Source organism: Salmo salar, chromosome 10 (assembly GCF_965601325.2).
Source record: "Salmo salar chromosome 10, fSalSal1, whole genome shotgun sequence".
Lineage (NCBI taxonomy): Eukaryota > Metazoa > Chordata > Actinopteri > Salmoniformes > Salmonidae > Salmo > Salmo salar.
In genome coordinates this window covers 54,971,931-54,988,775 of record NC_138300.1, presented here as the reverse complement: position 1 = coordinate 54,988,775, position 16,845 = coordinate 54,971,931, and the positions used below count along the sequence as shown (strand labels likewise).

The following is a 16,845-nucleotide window of genomic DNA, read 5'->3' as shown; positions in this document are numbered from 1 at the left end:
AACAGCCTATAGGCAAGAGCTTCTACACCCCGCACATGTAGCAGATTAGCTACTGGAGTGTCAGACGGCAGTTAGGAAGAGATGTAGACTGACTAAGTTAGCAAAACAACGGCTTATAATCATTAGTAAACACTCCCACTATTAGGTAAAATGTGTCTACATGAAAATAAAGCTAATAAATAAAAATGATGATGAATGTAGGCCTATTTTAAACGGTTTTGATGGTTATTTTATGTTCATGGCGGTCTTCATACATAACCGTCAGTTACACGGTTATTCAATTACCGTCACAGCATGTTACATTGAAATATCCTTGTCTGTCTGGCAAAAGGATGGATTGATGATTATTATTTTTTCATTGCAGTATTGTGTTGAAATGTAGATGAGAAGGCAGATGGATAACAGGTCTGTGGCTTCGGGAACCACGTTACTTTAACACCCTGCTAGCTGCCCTAGGGTGTAAACGATACTTAACTTGTCTGCTTGCATCAATGGGGTTTTATCCACTATAACAGCTTAGCAGGATTTGTCCTCCTCAGTCCTCTCCAAACTGCTTATCAGCTATTCTGATGCCGCAAGGAGCAGACTGTGAGAAAACAAACGCTGTAGCTAAACCAAGCTGAGTGACTACAGACTCCTGTACGAAGTACCAACCAATATGACCGTGGTGCTTCATAGCAGTGGATTATACTACCTCTGAAGTTTGTTGTGAACTTGTTTCAAACCAAGGAAACCAAGAGGGAAGCCTGTACAGTACATTTGAAAATGCTTGGATCGATTCATGCCTCTGTGCTGGATGGCATGGACATGGTAAGGTATACCTGTTCTGCAGGAGGAGTTTGTAGTTTGTTTGTAGTTTTCTCCTTCATTACATTCATCCTAGTGAATATCAACTTCTTCTCTATTCTAATTATGGGAATCAGCATTCTGTCTGAGTTGTGTTGTGGTTTATAGCTCAGGATGAACTAGGAAAACAAGGTCAATGGCCTGCTTTGTCTATGCAATATAGCCACATCGTTAGATCATTTAAACATGCTTGTCTACAACTCCGTTGAAGTTGATACTGTATATTTGTAAGTAGTGAAGAGACCCTTGCGTTTTATAAATCCAGAATAGCCTCTGGCTGCACTGAGTTGTAGTAGAGCAATTCCACAGTAATGCAATTGCGCTGAGACTCCAAAACCATTGATTTCAATGTTTAACAAACCATTAAACTTTATGCACAAGGACACCGTTTAACAATTTACATAGAAAATTTAACAAAAACATATTTACTAGAACTGTGCAGATTCAATGTTTATTAACAGAATTTCTGTCAAATCTCCTTCAGTTTGTGACTACTTTTTCCAAAAATATCTGCTCAAAATTAAGATTCAAAGATGTCTGAAGAAAGAATTGGGTGTCAGCTATGACATGACACCTTGACTTTAGAAAAAATCTATATTTTGGTTATTGAACTACGGTGAGTGATGGTAACAGAATGTAATCATAGGTCCCTGCTCTGTACTACACACACACGTTCATAATTATGGCTATGAATCTGTTTCCCGGTAAATCCCGGCTTTCAAAAAAATAAAAAATGGTTCCTGACCCAAATTTTCAACAACAAAAAATCCATTGCAAAATAAGGCTTTTTATTCATTGATGGAAATACCAGTCGATGTGCTCCAACATCAAAGGATAATATACTTCATATTAAATCCTCAAGCTGCTTGGAAATTAGTGTTGGGTGTGTTACTGTTTGGTGAAGATTGTGTTGATTATCCCCGTTTCCAGTGTGCCTGCCGAGAGGGGATTATTTCTCCAAAACAGAGTAAAGACGGCCTCCAGATCGCTCTTTCTTGAGGACTAAGTAATGAGGCCTATGCACATCGAGCTACTGAGTTGGACAGTTTGTACTTCCCAACAGCAGCGGCTCACTTTGAGCAGGCCAAGTTCCTCCGCAAATGATTGTGCTTGTCAGCCCAGTCCTAGCAGTTCTGCTGCCGTCCTAGGCCAGATCAACATATTCCCCCCTGTGTCATGTATAGTATAAAGATTTGGAATGGATTAATAGAGTAAATAGGTGCATTTCAGTTGAACTTATTCAGTAGCACTTAGAAACGAATCATCGTTGCCAACCATTCATATCAGAGTTGCAATGTTAATCACTAGGCAGCCAACTACCTAATATTAGGACATATAGTTGTTATCAATACACCACGTACAGTTGAAGTCAGACGTTTACATGCACTTAGGTTGGAGTCATTTAAAACTCGTTTTTCAACCACTCCACAAATTTCTTGTTAACAAACTATAGTTTTGGCAAGTCGGTTAGGACATCTACTTTGTGGATGACAAGTAATGTTTCCAACAATTTTTTTACAGACAGATTATTTCACTTATAATTCACTATCACAATTCCAGTGGGTCAGAAGTTTACATACACTAAGTTGACTGTGCCGTTAAACAGCTTGGAAAATTCCAGAAAATGATGTCATGGCTTTAGAAGCTTCTGATAGGCTTATTGACATAATTTGAGTCAAGTGGAGGTGTACCTGTGGAGGTATTTCAAGGCCTACCTTCAAACTCTTTGCCTCACATCATGGGAAAATCAAAATACATCAGAAAAAAATTGTAGACCTCCACAAGTCTAGTTCATCCTTGGGAGCAGTTTCCAACCGCCTGAAGGTACCACGTTCATCTGTACAAACAATAGTATGCAAGTATAAACACCATGGGACCACGCAGCCGTCATACCGCTCAGGAAGGAGACTCATTCTGTCTCCTAGAGAGGAACATACTTTCATGCGAAAAGTGCAAATCAATCCCAGAACAACAGCTAAGGACCTTGTGAATGATGCTGGATGAAACGGGTACAAAAGTATCTATATCCACAGTAAAACGAGTCCTATATCGACATAACCTGAAAGACCGCTCAGCAAGGAAGAAGCCACTGCTCCAAAACCGCCATAAAAAAGCCATACTACGGTTTGCAACTGCACATGGGGACAAAGATCGTACTTTTTGGAGAAATGTCCTCTGGTCTGATGAAACAAAAATAGAACTGTTTGGCCATAATGACCATCGTAATGTTTGGAGGAAAAAGGGGGATGCTTGCAAGCTGAAGAACACCATCCCAACTGTGAAGCACGGGGGTGGCAGCATCATGTTGTGGGGGTGCTTTGCTGCTGGAGGGACTGGTGCACTTAACAAAATAGATGGCATCATGAGGCAGGAAAATTATGTGTATATATTGAAGCAACATCTCAAGACATCAGTCAGGAAGTTAAAGCTTGGTTGCAAATGGATCTACCAAATGGACAATGACCCCAAGCATACTTCCAAAGTTGTGGCAAAATGGCCTAAGGACAACAAAGTCAAGGTATTAGAGTGGCCATCTCAAAGCCCTGACCTCAATCCCATAGAAAATGTGTGGGCAGAACTGAAACAGCATGTGCGAGCAAGGAGGCCTACAAACCTGACTGTTACACCAGCTCTGTCAGGAGGAATGGGCCAAAATTCGCCCAACTTATTGTGGAAGCTTGTGGAAGGCTACCCAAAACGTTAGACCCAAGTTAAACAATTTAAAGGCAGTGCTACCAAATACTAATTGAGTGTACGTATACTTCTGACACACTGGGAATGTGATGAAAGAAATAAAAGCTGAAATAAATCATTCTCTCTACTATTGTTCTGACATTTCACATTCTTAAAGTAAAGTGGTGATCCTAACTGACTGAAGACAGGAAATCTTTACTAGGATTAAATGTCAGGAATTGAGAAACTGAGTAAATGTATTTGGCTAAGGTGCATGTATATCACACAAGTCAATACCCCACTATAGGTTAATTGACAATCAACATTAACTTTTATTAAGCTCATCCAGTAGAACTGTAAAAATTGTGAGTTATAATTTGAGTTTTGGAAACAAGTGCGTTCATAAAATGGATGGCACCGGCCTAATTTCACAGGAGCAGAATTAGCTTTCTGTCAATGAAACAGCTTTTAACAAATTTAGTTACATATCAAATTTGATTGTCCAACATCAGTTTTTATAATTTATTCATTTTTGTGGCCGCCAAGAGTGTCCTCTTCCCTCTGCTGTGGCGGCAGGTAGCCTAGTGGTTAGAGCATTGAGCCAGTAACTGAAAGGATCGTATCCCCAACCTGACAAGGTAGAAATCTGTCGTTCTGCCCCTGAGCAAGGCAGTTAACCCACTGTTCACCGGGTGCGGACGATGTGGATGTCGATTTAAGGCAACCCCCCCGCACCTCTCTGATTTAAATGCCCTAGACGCATTCAGTTGTACAACTGACTAGGTATCCCCCCTTTCCCAAAAAGACAGAATTAATGATTAAGAATCGCAGCGGGAATGGGGAGTGGGACGAGCTGGCCCGGTCATGTCTAGAAGGGATCCAGCTTTTGTCAAATTAACGTCAAAAGTAGAAATTGTTTTGCATTTTAGCTAACAGTTTTCGTAACCTCAACCTAATTCTCCTAACCGGCTACTTTAATTATCCTAACCTGCTTTGTAAGTTCTCCTAACCTGCTACGAAAAGTCAAATCTGACGTTAATATGATCCCTTCTAGCCATGACCAGCCGGCCCTGGTGTTCATCGACAGCATGTTTTTGTTATTTATTTGGCCTAATTAAAAATGTTCATGCCTAGGCTATATTAAATTAGAAGCATAAATTGTATTTCAAAACAGCTGTGTTTTTGTTATTTCTTAATTAAAATGTTTATACGAATAGCCTTTAGGACAGGTCATTCACAAATGTATATTATATAAATATAATATTTTGAAGATGTTTTATAACTGTGTAGGCGACTTGTTCCTTTGGCTAAATGCTTTGTCATTTTTTTATTTTTTTTATGATATTAATTTATGATTTATAGCAGAGTTGAAGACTCAACTGATAATGTTTAGCTTTTTAATTAAACCTGTCATGTTGGTATAAGAACATTTGTTTTACTTTATTACAACTGTGTAATGTACTCCAATCAAGTGTGCAGTGGCGTATATTCATGATTGCCAGGCCTCCCAAAAAATAGACCAAGAATCTTTCGTCTCTTTTTTTTTTTTTTTTTTTTGTGTATTTTCATAATTTTTTTCTTCAATTCTCTCGAGGCTGAATGTATCTCACAGGAGAAAGCATCCGAGCGAGTGAAACAGCACCCCTCTGTCTCTCTATGTGTAGCCCATCTATCTGATGCTGTCTGGCCAAAAAGGGTATGACATTGTTGCCGCTTGTAGCATTGAAGGTAAGAGAAGCCAGCAAGCATCTGGCCTCCCTTGGCAAAAAATTTATTTAAAAAAACTTGCCAATCTTCATTGAGCTAAACTGAGCGGGCTTGGCTTCCCAAGTGATTTTACCCACGTACCGCTAATGCACTAGTGTGTACTGTACTGAACTATACTCTACTATACTGTCGAAACTTGTAAAACATAGACATCTATAATTGGAGACCAAATCTAAACCAATCATGGTCGTTATGTTTGGGCCAAATGAAGGCCGGTCCAGAGCTATGCCCGCTGAAACCCAGCTCTTAAATAGCGACTCAGAGTTGAAGAATGTGGTGGTCAGTTTAAGTCCACATTCAGAACAGCCGTTACTTGTTTACAACCAGTGAATAGATGTATCAAAGAGTGATGCCCAGTAACCTGAGTAAAGTCACATTTTCATTTGACTTCAGGTCATTCGAGGAAATGCTTGTCGCTTATCCTTAAATTGATGTGAACAATACGGCAGGCTATGTAACCTACAACAGTGTACTTGGTCTGCTATGTAACCTACAACAGTGTACTTGGTCTGTGGGGGAGGCCCTCTCTGTCTGTCCTCTTGCAGTGATGTTTCCTCTGCATTCCCTGTCATTGTCTGACCAGCAAGCCAGAGGACTTTTGTTAAGGTCAGCTGGTAAGGCCTAGTGTGTTTTGGTCAGTGTATAGCCTGTGTCCAAAATGGCACCGTATTTCCTTTATGGTGCACTACATTTGACCAGAGCCTATAGAGCCCTGGTCAAAAGAAGTGCACTATATAGGAAATAGGGTGCCATTTTGGGGTAACAGTAGACTAGCAGCACCATTGAGAGGCCCCTTGTCTTAAGTATTGACCAGCCACAGATTAGCTGTTTTCTCTTTAGGCTGTTGCATAACGGTCACAGAGCCGCCGACGATGGCCTGCCAAGTAACTGTACTACCAGATTACAGACCAACAGGACTCGAATGTTATTTGTCACATGCTTCGTAAACAACCGGTGTTCAAAAATACATAGAAATTCTGACTTCCGGACCCTTCCCAACAATGCAGAGAGAAATATAAAAAATAATAACAGAAGGAATAAACACACAATGAGTAATGGTAACTTGGCTAGATTTTTATTTTTTTATTTAACTAGGCAAGTCGGTTAAGATCAAATTCTTATTTACAATGACGGCCTACCAAAAGGCAAAAGACCTCCTGCTGGGTCTGGGATTAAAAATATAGGACAAAACACACATCACGACAAGAGGGACAACACTACATAAAGAGAGACCTAAGATGACAACACAGCATGGTAGCAACACATGACAACAACATGGCAGCAGCACAACATGACAACAACATGGTAGCAGCACAACGTGGCAGCGAACACAGCATGGTAGCAGCACAAAGCAAGGTATAAACATTGTTGGCCACAGACAACAGCACTAAGGGCAAGAAGGTAGAGACAACAATACATCACGCAAAGCAGCCACAACTGTCAGTAAGAGTGTCCATGATTTGAGTCTTTGAATTAAGAGATTGAGATTAAAACTGTTCAGTTTGAGTGTTTGTTGCAGCTTCAACCAGTCGCTAGCTGCAGCGAACTGAAAAGACAAGTGACCCAGGGATGTGTATGCTTTGGGGACCTTTAACAGAAGGTGACTGGCAGAACGGGTATTGTTTGTGGAGGATGAGGGCTGCAGTAGATATCTCAGATAGGGGGGAGTGCGGCCTAAGAGGGTTTTATAAACAAGCATCAACCAGTGGGTCTTGCAACAGGAGTACAGAGATGACAAGTTTACAGAAGAGTGCAGTGATGTGTCCTATAAGGAGCATTGGTGGCAAATCTGATGGCCGAATGGTAAAGAACATCTACCCGCTCGAGAACACCCTTACCTGCCGACCTATGAATTATATTTCTGTAATCTAGCATGGGTAGGATGGTCATCAGAATCAGGGTTAGTTTGGCAGCTGGGGTGAAAGAGGAGCGATTATATGATAGAGACTGGATTTTAACTTTTAGCCTGCTGCTTTGATATGTGCATAGAGAAGGACGGTGTACCATCTAACCATACTTCCAAGTACTTGTATGAGGTGGCTACCTCAAGTTGTAAACCCTCTGAGGTAGTAATCCCCCCTCTGTGGGGAGAGGGGCATTCTTCTTACCAAACCACATGACCTTTGTTTTGGTGGTGTTCAGAACAAGGTTAAGGGCAGAGAAAGATTGTACAGTGTGTGTGTATATAGACAGTACACAGGGTACTAAGTGGAAGTGCAGGGCTACGAGGTAATTGAAGTATATATGTATATCTAGGTAGGGATAACATCACTAGGCAACAGGATACAATAAACAGTAGCAGCAGCGTATGTGATGAGTCAAATGCGTGCAAAGGGGGTCAATGCAGATAGTCCAGGTAGCTATTTGGTTAACTGTTTAGCAGACTTATGACTTGAGGGTAGAAGATGTTCTGGGTCCTGTTGGATCCAGGCTTGGTGCACCAGTACCGCTTCCTGTGTGGTAGCAGAGAGAACAGTCTGTGACTTGGGTGGCTGGAGGCTTTGGCAATTTTTAGGGTCATCTTCTGACGCCGCCTGGTATAGAGATCCTGGATGGCAGGGAACTCGGCCCCAGTGATGTACTGGGCCGTACGCACTGCCCTCTGTATCGCCTTGCTCTCAATTGGTGCAGCTGTAGAACCTTTTGAGGATCTGGGAGCCAGTTCTTTTCAGCCTCTTGAGGGGGAAGAGGAGTTGTTGTGCCTTCTTCACGACTGTGTTGGTGTGTGTTTGGACCATGTTAATTCCTTAGTGATGTGGACACAGGAACTTGAAGGTCTCAACCCACTCAACCCACACTACAGCCCCATCAATGTGGATGGGCGCGTGCTCAGCCCTCCATTTCCTGTAGTCCACCATCAGCTCTTGCTGACGTTGAGGGAGAGATTGTTGTCCTGGCACCACACTGCCAGGTCACTGACCTCCTGCCTATTAACCACTAAATGAGTGATGGAGTAGACACTATTAACCACTAAATGAGTGATGGAGTAGACACTATTAACCACTAAATGAGTGATGGCGTAGACACTATTAACCATGAAAAATGAGTGATGGAGTAGCCACTATTAACCATGAAAAATGAGTGATGGAGTAGCCACTATTAACCACTAAATGAGGGATGGAGTAGCCACTATTAACCATGAAAAATTAGTGATGGAGTAGCCACTATTAACCACTAAATGAGGGATGGAGTAGCCACTATTAACCATGAAAAATGAGTGATGGAGTAGCCACTATTAACCACTAAATGAGGGATGGAGTAGCCACTATTAACCATGAAAAATTTGTGACTTAGGCGCAAACAGTGGTAGTGATAGCCATGGAGAAGGAGCAGCTTCCAACAAAGAAATGATTGATAAAAAGGGTTAAACTGTTTATTTGGAAGTGGTTTGGCTTTTTGAAGTCTGACAAAGAGCAGAGCAATGTTCGGTGCAAATTGTGCCGTAGACAGGTGGCTACTAAATCAGGTAATACGACAAACCTTTTTCACCATCTGAAGCAAAATGGAACATGCAGAAAGTTTGAGTTTGCGCCACTGTATTGATAAACGCCCCTAAAGCACCAGCCAATCTACAGAGGTCATGAAACCTGATGATGGTGAAACAGAGTCCATCGTTTTGATGGTTTGGATGAGCTATCTGAATGAGAAATATGATGACCTCCTGGACATAGCCTCGTTGGTTGACCCTCAGTTTAAAACACATTACATCAAAGAGGAGAAGGTGGGACACCATAAAAGCAAGAGCTGTCTCAGAAATGGTCAGTGAGGGACATGTAAACCCAAGCCCAGCACAGGGAGACATGGCTACAGCTTCAACACAACTGCCAGATAAAAAGAGAGTCACTGGGCAGTTTATTCATAAAGCTGTGCTCCACCACCACAGGTCTTACTGAAATCCAGCTGGTAGAAAAGGAACTTAGCTTCTACCTTCAGTCTCCTGATGCTGAGAGTGAAACCAATCCATTGGACTGGTGGAAGATCCAACCCCAAAAAACTTTCCCCAAGTCATCCACCTGGCAAAGCGCTACCTGTGCATTCCTGCGGCCAGCTCCCCCTCAGAGCGTGTTATTAGCACAGGTGGCAACATAGTGATCTGCCATACGGCAGATTTAAAGCCCGTAGACAGACTTGCTTGTAACTTGTAAGACAACAACCACCCCAACATAAACTCTGATGTGCCATTAGGGTACCAGTTATAATGCATATTGATATGCGCTATTTAATTTGTTTATTTCTTGCTTATGACTTCTAATGGTTTACAGCTAAAAAAAATATATTTGAGAGTTCTACTTCTGACAATAAATAAACATTATTAAAGCATTTAAATATATATTGTGATAATTTATTTGCCGTGTCGTCGGTGATCAGGCCTACCACCGTCGGGTCGTCAGCAAATTTAATGATGGTGTTTGGAGTCGTTTGCGGCCATGCAGTCGTGGGTGAACAGGGAGTACAGGAGGGGACTAAGTACACACCCCTGAGGGGCCCCCCGTGTTGTGGATCAGCGTGGCGGATGTGTTATTGCATACCCTCCCCACCTTGGGGCGGCCCGTCAGGAAGTCCAGAATCCAGTTGCAGAGGGAGGTGTTCAGTCACAGGGTCCTGAGCTTGGAGGGCACTATGGTGTTGAATGCTGCGCTGTAGTCAATGAACAGCATTCTGACATAGCTGGTCCTCTTGTGGAGTTGGGAGAGGACAGTGTGGAGTGCAATAGAAATTGTGTCATCTGTTGGGGTGGTATGCAAACTTGAGTGGGTCCAGGGTATTTGCGATGTTGATGTTAGCCTTTCAAAGCATTTCATGGCTAAAGATGAGTCCTACGGACAATAGTCATTTAGACAGGTTAGCTTGGCTGCCTTGGGCACATGGACTATGGTGGTCTGCTTGAAACATGTTGGTATTACAGACTGAGTCAGGTAAAGGTTGCAAATGTCAATGAAGACACTTGCATTTACATTTACGTCATTTAGCAGACGCTCTTATCCAGAGCGACTTACAAATTGGTGCATTCACCTTATGATATCCAGTGGAACAACCACTTTACAATAGTACATCTATAGATTTTTTTGCGGGGAGTTAGAAGGATTACTATATCCTATCCCAGGTATTCCTTAAAGAGGTGGGGTTTCAGGTGTCTACGGAAGGTGGTGATTGACTCCGCTGTCCTGGCGTCGTGAGGGAGCTTGTTCCACCATTGGGGTGCCAGAGCAGCGAACAGTTTTGACTGGGCTGAGCGGAAACTGTGCTTCCTCAGAGGTAGGGAGGCGAGCAGGCCAGAGGTGGATGAACGCAGTGCCCTTGTTTGGGTGTAGGGCCTGATCAGAGCCTGAAGGTACGGAGGTGCCGTTCCCCTCACAGCTCCGTAGGCAAGCACCATGGTCTTGTAGCAGATGCGAGCTTCAACTGGAAGCCAGTGGAGTGTGCGGATGAGCGGGGTGACGTGAGAGAACTTGGGAAGGTTGAACACCAGACGGGCTGCGGCGTTCTGGATGAGTTGTAGGGGTTTAATGGCACAGGCAGGGAGCCCCGCCAACAGGGAGTTGCAGTAATCCAGACGGGAGATGACAAGTGCCTGGATTAGGACCTGCGCCGCTTCCTGTGTAAGGCGGGGTCGTACTCTGCGAATGTTGTATAGCATGAACCTACAGGATCGGGTCACCGCCTTGATGTTAGCGGAGAATGACAGGGTGTTGTCCAGGGTCACGCCGAGGCTCTTAGCACTCTGGGAGGAGGACACAATGGTGTTGTCCACCGTGATAGCGAGATCATGGAAAGGGCAGTCCTTCCCCGGGAGGAAGAGCAGCTCCGTCTTGCCGAGGTTCAGCTTGAGGTGGTGATCCGTCATCCACACTGATATGTCTGCCAAACATGCAGAGATGCGATTCGCCACCTGGTTATCAGAAGGGGGAAAGGAGAAGATTAATTGTGTGTCGTCTGCGTAGCAATGATAGGAGAGACCATGTGATGATATGACAGAGCCAAGTGACTTGCCAGCTGGTTAGTGCATGCTCTGAGTAAGCATCCTGGTAATCAGTCTGGCCCCGCAGCCTTGTGAATGTTAATCTGTTTAACCTGTTAGGGATAGGGGGCAGTATTTACACGGCCGGATAAAAAACGTACCCGATTTAATCTGGTTATTACTACTGCCCAGAAACTAGAATATGCATATAATTATTGGCTTTGGATAGAAAACACCCTAAAGTTTCTAAAACTGTTTGAATGGTGTCTGTGAGTATAACAGAACTCTTATGGCAGGCAAAAACCTGAAGATTCCTTACAGGAAGTGGCCTGTCTGACAATTTCTTGGGCTTCTTGACTCTCTTTATTGAAAACTTAGGATCTCTGCTGTAACGTGACACTTCCTACGGCTCCCATAGGCTCTCAGAAGGCGGGAAAAAGCTGAATGATGTCTTTGCAGCCCCTGGCTGAAAAACAATGAGACTGAAGCGCGTGCACGAGGCGACCCCATGTTTTTATTTTCTCTCTCTTTGAACGTAAACAGGGTTTCCCGGTCGGAATATTATCGCTTTTTTACGAGAAAAATGGCATAAAAATTGATTTTAAACAGCGGTTGAAATGCTTCGAAGTACGGTAATGGAATATTTAGATTTTTTTTTGTCACGAAACGCGTCGGGCGTGTCACCCTTCTTTACCCTTCAGATAGTGTCTTGAAAGCTGGTTTTTGATATAAATATGAACTTGATTGAACAAAACATGCATGTATTGTATAACATAATGTCCTAGGATTGTCATCTGATGAAGACCATCAAAGGTTAGTGCTGCATTTAGCTGTGGTTTGGGTTTATGTGACATTATATGCTAGCTTGAAAAATGGGTGTCTGATTATTTCTGGCTGGGTACTCTGCTGACATAATCTAATGTTTTGCTTTCGTTGTAAAGCCTTTTTGAAATCGGACAGTGTGGTTAGATTAACGAGAGTCTTGTCTTTTTTGACAATTTTTAGGGCCTTCCTCTGACCCCGCCTGGTATAGAGGTCCTGGATGGCAGGAAGCTTGGCCACAGTGATGGGCCATTTGCACTACCCTCTGTAGTGCCTTGCGGTCGGAGGCCGAGATGTTGCCATACCAGGCAGGGATGCAACCAGTCAGGATGCTCTCGATGGTGCAGCTGTAGAACCTTTTGAGTATCTGAGGACCCATACCAAATCTTTTCAGTCCCCTGAGGGGGAATGGGTTTTGTCATGCCCACTTCACGGCTGTCATGGTGTGCTTGGACCATGTTGGTTTGTTGGTGATGTGGACACCAAGGAATTTGAAGCTTTCAACATGCTCCACTGCAGCCCCGTCGATGAGAATGGGGGTGTGCTCGGTCTTCTCTTTCCTGTAGTCCACAATCATCTCCTTAGTCTTGGTTACATTGAGGGATAGGTTGTTATTCTGGCACCACCCGGCCAGGTCTCTGACCTCCTCCCTATAGCCTGTCTCGTTGTTGTCGGTGATCAGGCCTACCACTGTTGTGTCATCTGCAAATGTAATGATGGTGTTGGAGTCGTGCCTGGCCATGTAGTCATGAGTGAACAGGGAGTACAGGAGGAACACAACTGTGAAGAGTTTATGCAAATATTAGCCTTGTAGCTCTTATTGCGGGACTGTTACTGTGTGAAATCACTTCTCCAGTCAGCCTACTGTGTGTATTGACATTCATATTGCACTGTACAGCTTTACCTAAGGATTGGGGATCAATGAAATGGGGTATCAAGTAAGAACTGTCTTATAAATTAAGGTTATTTTAGATGACACCTCGCTATATAGTTAGTTAGCGAACTATAGCTACTGAAACAGATTGTTGTTTTGCCATGTTTTTGGGGAAGAACATTGTTTGCATCCATGAGCTAGATAGCCTTTTTTAATGACCAGCACTATAGGTGCGCGAGACAACTTTACCAGCATCGTAGCATACGTATCGATGAATCGTTGTGACATGAAATTCGAGTGATAGTGTAATAACTACGCAAACAATATATGAACGCGTTAAATTATGTAACATGCAGTCGTATTCAGGTCTTGATTGGTCAACAAGCTTATTTGACACTGCAAATAGTGTTGACATGCAAAAACCCAAACGGCGTTCCATAGAAATCCTGGTTGAGAATGAAACGACTGAACAACGAAACAGCACAGCAGGTAAGTGAAATAAATAGGTTTTGATTATGTTTTACTGGTAATGGGGACATATGCAAATGCCAATAAAATTACTTTTTGGTGTGTGACATTTATTTAACTAGGCAAATCAGTTAAGAACAAATTCTTATTTACAATGACGGCCTACTCCGGCCAAACCCGGACAACTGTGCGCCGCCCTATGGGACTCCCAATCACGGCCGGATGTGATACAGCCTGGATTCAAACCAGGGACTGTAGTGACGCCTCTTGCACTGATATGCAGTACCTTAGACCGCTGCGTCTCTCTGTGTGTGTTAACTGTAATAGAATGCTTAAAAAGGCCGCTAAAATTGTAAATATCAGCATCATTTTTTTTGGGGGGGGGGGCAAGGAAAATATTGGGTTTTGGTTATCGGCCAAAAATGTAATATCTGTGCATCACTAGAAGTGATGAATATCAGCGTATAGCAACACACAGCCATTGGTCATGTGGATGTTATTCACTGCAGCGCCATTGGGGTCAACGCCAATCCCATTTCAATTCAGTCCATTTAGGAATCAGGAAGCCATCTGACTAAAATGCACATTTTTGTTCCTGAATTGTAACCTGACCCCAACACTGCCAAGTGGGGAAAGACGATTCACTGCTAAAAGTGAATATTGATGGTTGTCGATTTGATATTGTTGTGATCTGTAAGACAGGTGTGAAAAGTGATATTGTTTGAAGCATCACTTATCACCAACCAAAAGGGCTGGTTGGGGTCATTCCAGTCAATTTAACAAGGTGCACAGTGTAATTCCTCAATGGATTGAATTGAGATGGAATTGACCCCAACCCTTCCAACAAGCTGGGAAAGTCACTGGTTATTAAACTGATTTGAGTATTTGGAAGACTGGTGAAAGTGTTGTGTTTGAAGTATCATTCTGATTGTATTTATTTGTATTGTTCCAGGGAGACGCCAGGGCTCTGGGTGAGAACCTGGACCTGTCAGACACCGTGGTGCAGCAGAGGTTAGAGGAGCTCAAGGACCACATCAAGAGGGAGATCAGGAAGGAGTTGAAGATTAAGGAAGGAGCTGAGAACCTGAAGAAGGTCACCACGGACAAGAAGAGCCTGGCCTACGTTGACAACCAGCTGAAGAAGAGCAACAGGAAGCTGGAGGAGCTGCACCAGGAGCTTCAGGAGCTCAACGCTCACATCGTGGTCAAGGACCCAGAGATCCTGCTAGGTATTAGAACCCTTACCCCTAACCCAGAGGAACTATTAGGAGCTCAACGCTCACATCGTGGTCAAGGACCCAGAGATCCTGCTAGGTATTAGAACCCTTACCCCTAACCCAGAGGAACGATTAGGAGCTCAACGCTCACATCGTGGTCAAGGACCCAGAGATCCTGCTAGGTATAGAACCCTTACCCCTAACCCAGAGGAACGATTAGGAGCTCAACGCTCACATCGTGGTCAAGGACCCAGAGATCCTGCTAGGTATAGAACCCTTACCCCTAACCCAGAGGAACTATTAGTGATGGTGAAATGAACACATACCTGTTATACACCATGTTTGGGAAAGTGGATGAGGTGAGAGTTTAAAGGCCAAGTCTCCCGGATAACTGACTTGCCTAGTTAGATATAGTAAATACAATTCATTCAGCCACTTAGCTAACTAACAAGTAAAGAAATACATGGGAGAAAGGTGTGTGTGTGTGTGTGTGTGTGTGTGTGTGTGTGTGTGTGTGTGTGTGTGTGTGTGTGTGTGTGTGTGTGTGTGTGTGTGTGTGTGTGGACTCACCGGCTCCCATTGTGCTATTTACAAATCACAAATCAACACTTGACTGGCTCTACTACGGTAACCTTCATAATATATAAAATAATGTGACAGGTGAAATTAATAACACAATCTGCTTTATCCCCTGACTGCAGGTATTAACTTAAAAAGTATCTACAGATATTCAGATTTATTGAAAAACTTAAAAGAAAATGTTAACCATCCCGTGGCCATTTCCAAATACTCCGGTATACAGCCTTCTCGCTCTCTCTCAGCCCCGTGTCTCACGCTCTCTCTCAGCCCCCTGCCTCTCAGCCCTGTGATTAGCATGCAGCAGCAACATACAGGAACCCAGGCATTGTTTTATTCACATTCTTTACATTCATATTCAGCAGCTAATGAATAAAGGAATAAAGGAAGGAAGGAAGGAAGGAAGGAAGGAAGGAAGGAAGGAAGGAAGGAAGGAAGGAAGGAAGGAAGGAAGGAAGGAAGGAAGGAAGGAAGGAAGGGGCTGAGGCTTTCTGCTGGGTCTGGGAAGGAAGGAAGGAAGGAAGGAAGGAAGGAAGGAAGGAAGGAAGGAAGGAAGGGGCTGAGGCTTTCTGCTGGGTCTGGGAAGGAAGGAAGGAAGGAAGGAAGGAAGGAAGGAAGGAAGGAAGGAAGGAAGGAAGGGTCTGAGGCTTTCTGCTGGGTCTGGGAAGGAAGGAAGGAAGGGGCTGAGGCTTTCTGCTGGGTCTGGGAAGGAAGGAAGGAAGGAAGGGGCTGAGGCTTTCTGCTGGGTCTGGGAAGGAAGGAAGGAAGGAGGGGCTGAGGCTTTCTGCTGGGTCTGGGAAGGAAGGAAGGAAGGGGCAGAGGCTTTCTGCTGGGTCTGGGAAGGAAGGAAGGAAGGAAGGAAGGAAGGAAGGAAGGAAGGAAGGAAGGAAGGAAGGAGGAAGGGGCTGAGGCTTTCTGCTGGGTCTGTGGAAGGAAGGAAGGAAGGAAGGAAGGAAGGAAGGAAGGAAGGAAGGAAGGAAGGAAGGAAGGAAGGAAGGAAGGAAGGAGCTGAGGCTTTCTGCTGGGTCTGTGAAGGAAGGAAGGAAGGGGCTGAGGCTTTCTGCTGGGTCTGTGAAGGAAGGAAGGAAGGGGCTGAGGCTTTCTGCTGGGTCTGTGAAGGAAGGAAGGAAGGGGCTGAGGCTTTCTGCTGGGTCTGTGAAGGAAGGAAGGAAGGAAGGGGATGAGGCTTTCTGCTGGGTCTGGGAAGGAAGGAAGGAAGGAAGGAAGGAAGGAAGGAAGGAAGGAAGGAAGGAAGGAAGGAAGGAAGGAAGGAAGGAAGGAAGGAAGGAAGGAAGGAAGGAAGGAAGGAAGGAAGGGGCTGAGGCCTCCTGCTGGGTCTGTTAATAAATGAGGATGTTGCTCTGGAATTATTCAGGATTACTAGACAGAGAAGAGCTGCATTGTTCTACCCACTGGGCTCTGCTAGTCTGTGTGGGTTTGATTGCTGCAAGGTTACTGTAGACTGTAGTGTATTTTTGCATCCCCTGGTTGTTAATGACTCTGAATGACTGCTTTTCTGGTATTTTACTAGGATCCACATTAGTTGTTGCTGAAGCAGCAGCTACTCTTCCTGGGGTCCACACAGAACAGGAAACATGACATAATACAGAACATCAATAGACAAGAATAGAACTAAATCAATT

The 16,845-nt window shown here is 43.9% G+C and overlaps 1 protein-coding gene across 2 annotated transcripts in view; it reads left to right on the top strand.

Moving 5' to 3' along the window:
* LOC106560658 (serine/threonine-protein kinase N2) overlaps positions 1 to 16,845 on the top strand; it is a 50,162-nt gene that overhangs the window by 16,480 nt on the left and 16,837 nt on the right. The window contains exon 2 of one of the 2 annotated variants that reach the window (XM_014123742.3): positions 14,362 to 14,638. In XM_014123742.3, the coding sequence (XP_013979217.1) occupies positions 14,362 to 14,638 (277 nt within the window). Of the gene's footprint in view, positions 1 to 14,361; positions 14,639 to 14,826; positions 14,893 to 16,845 lie in introns of those variants that run through there. The other variant, XM_014123743.3, reaches the window with a different exon arrangement.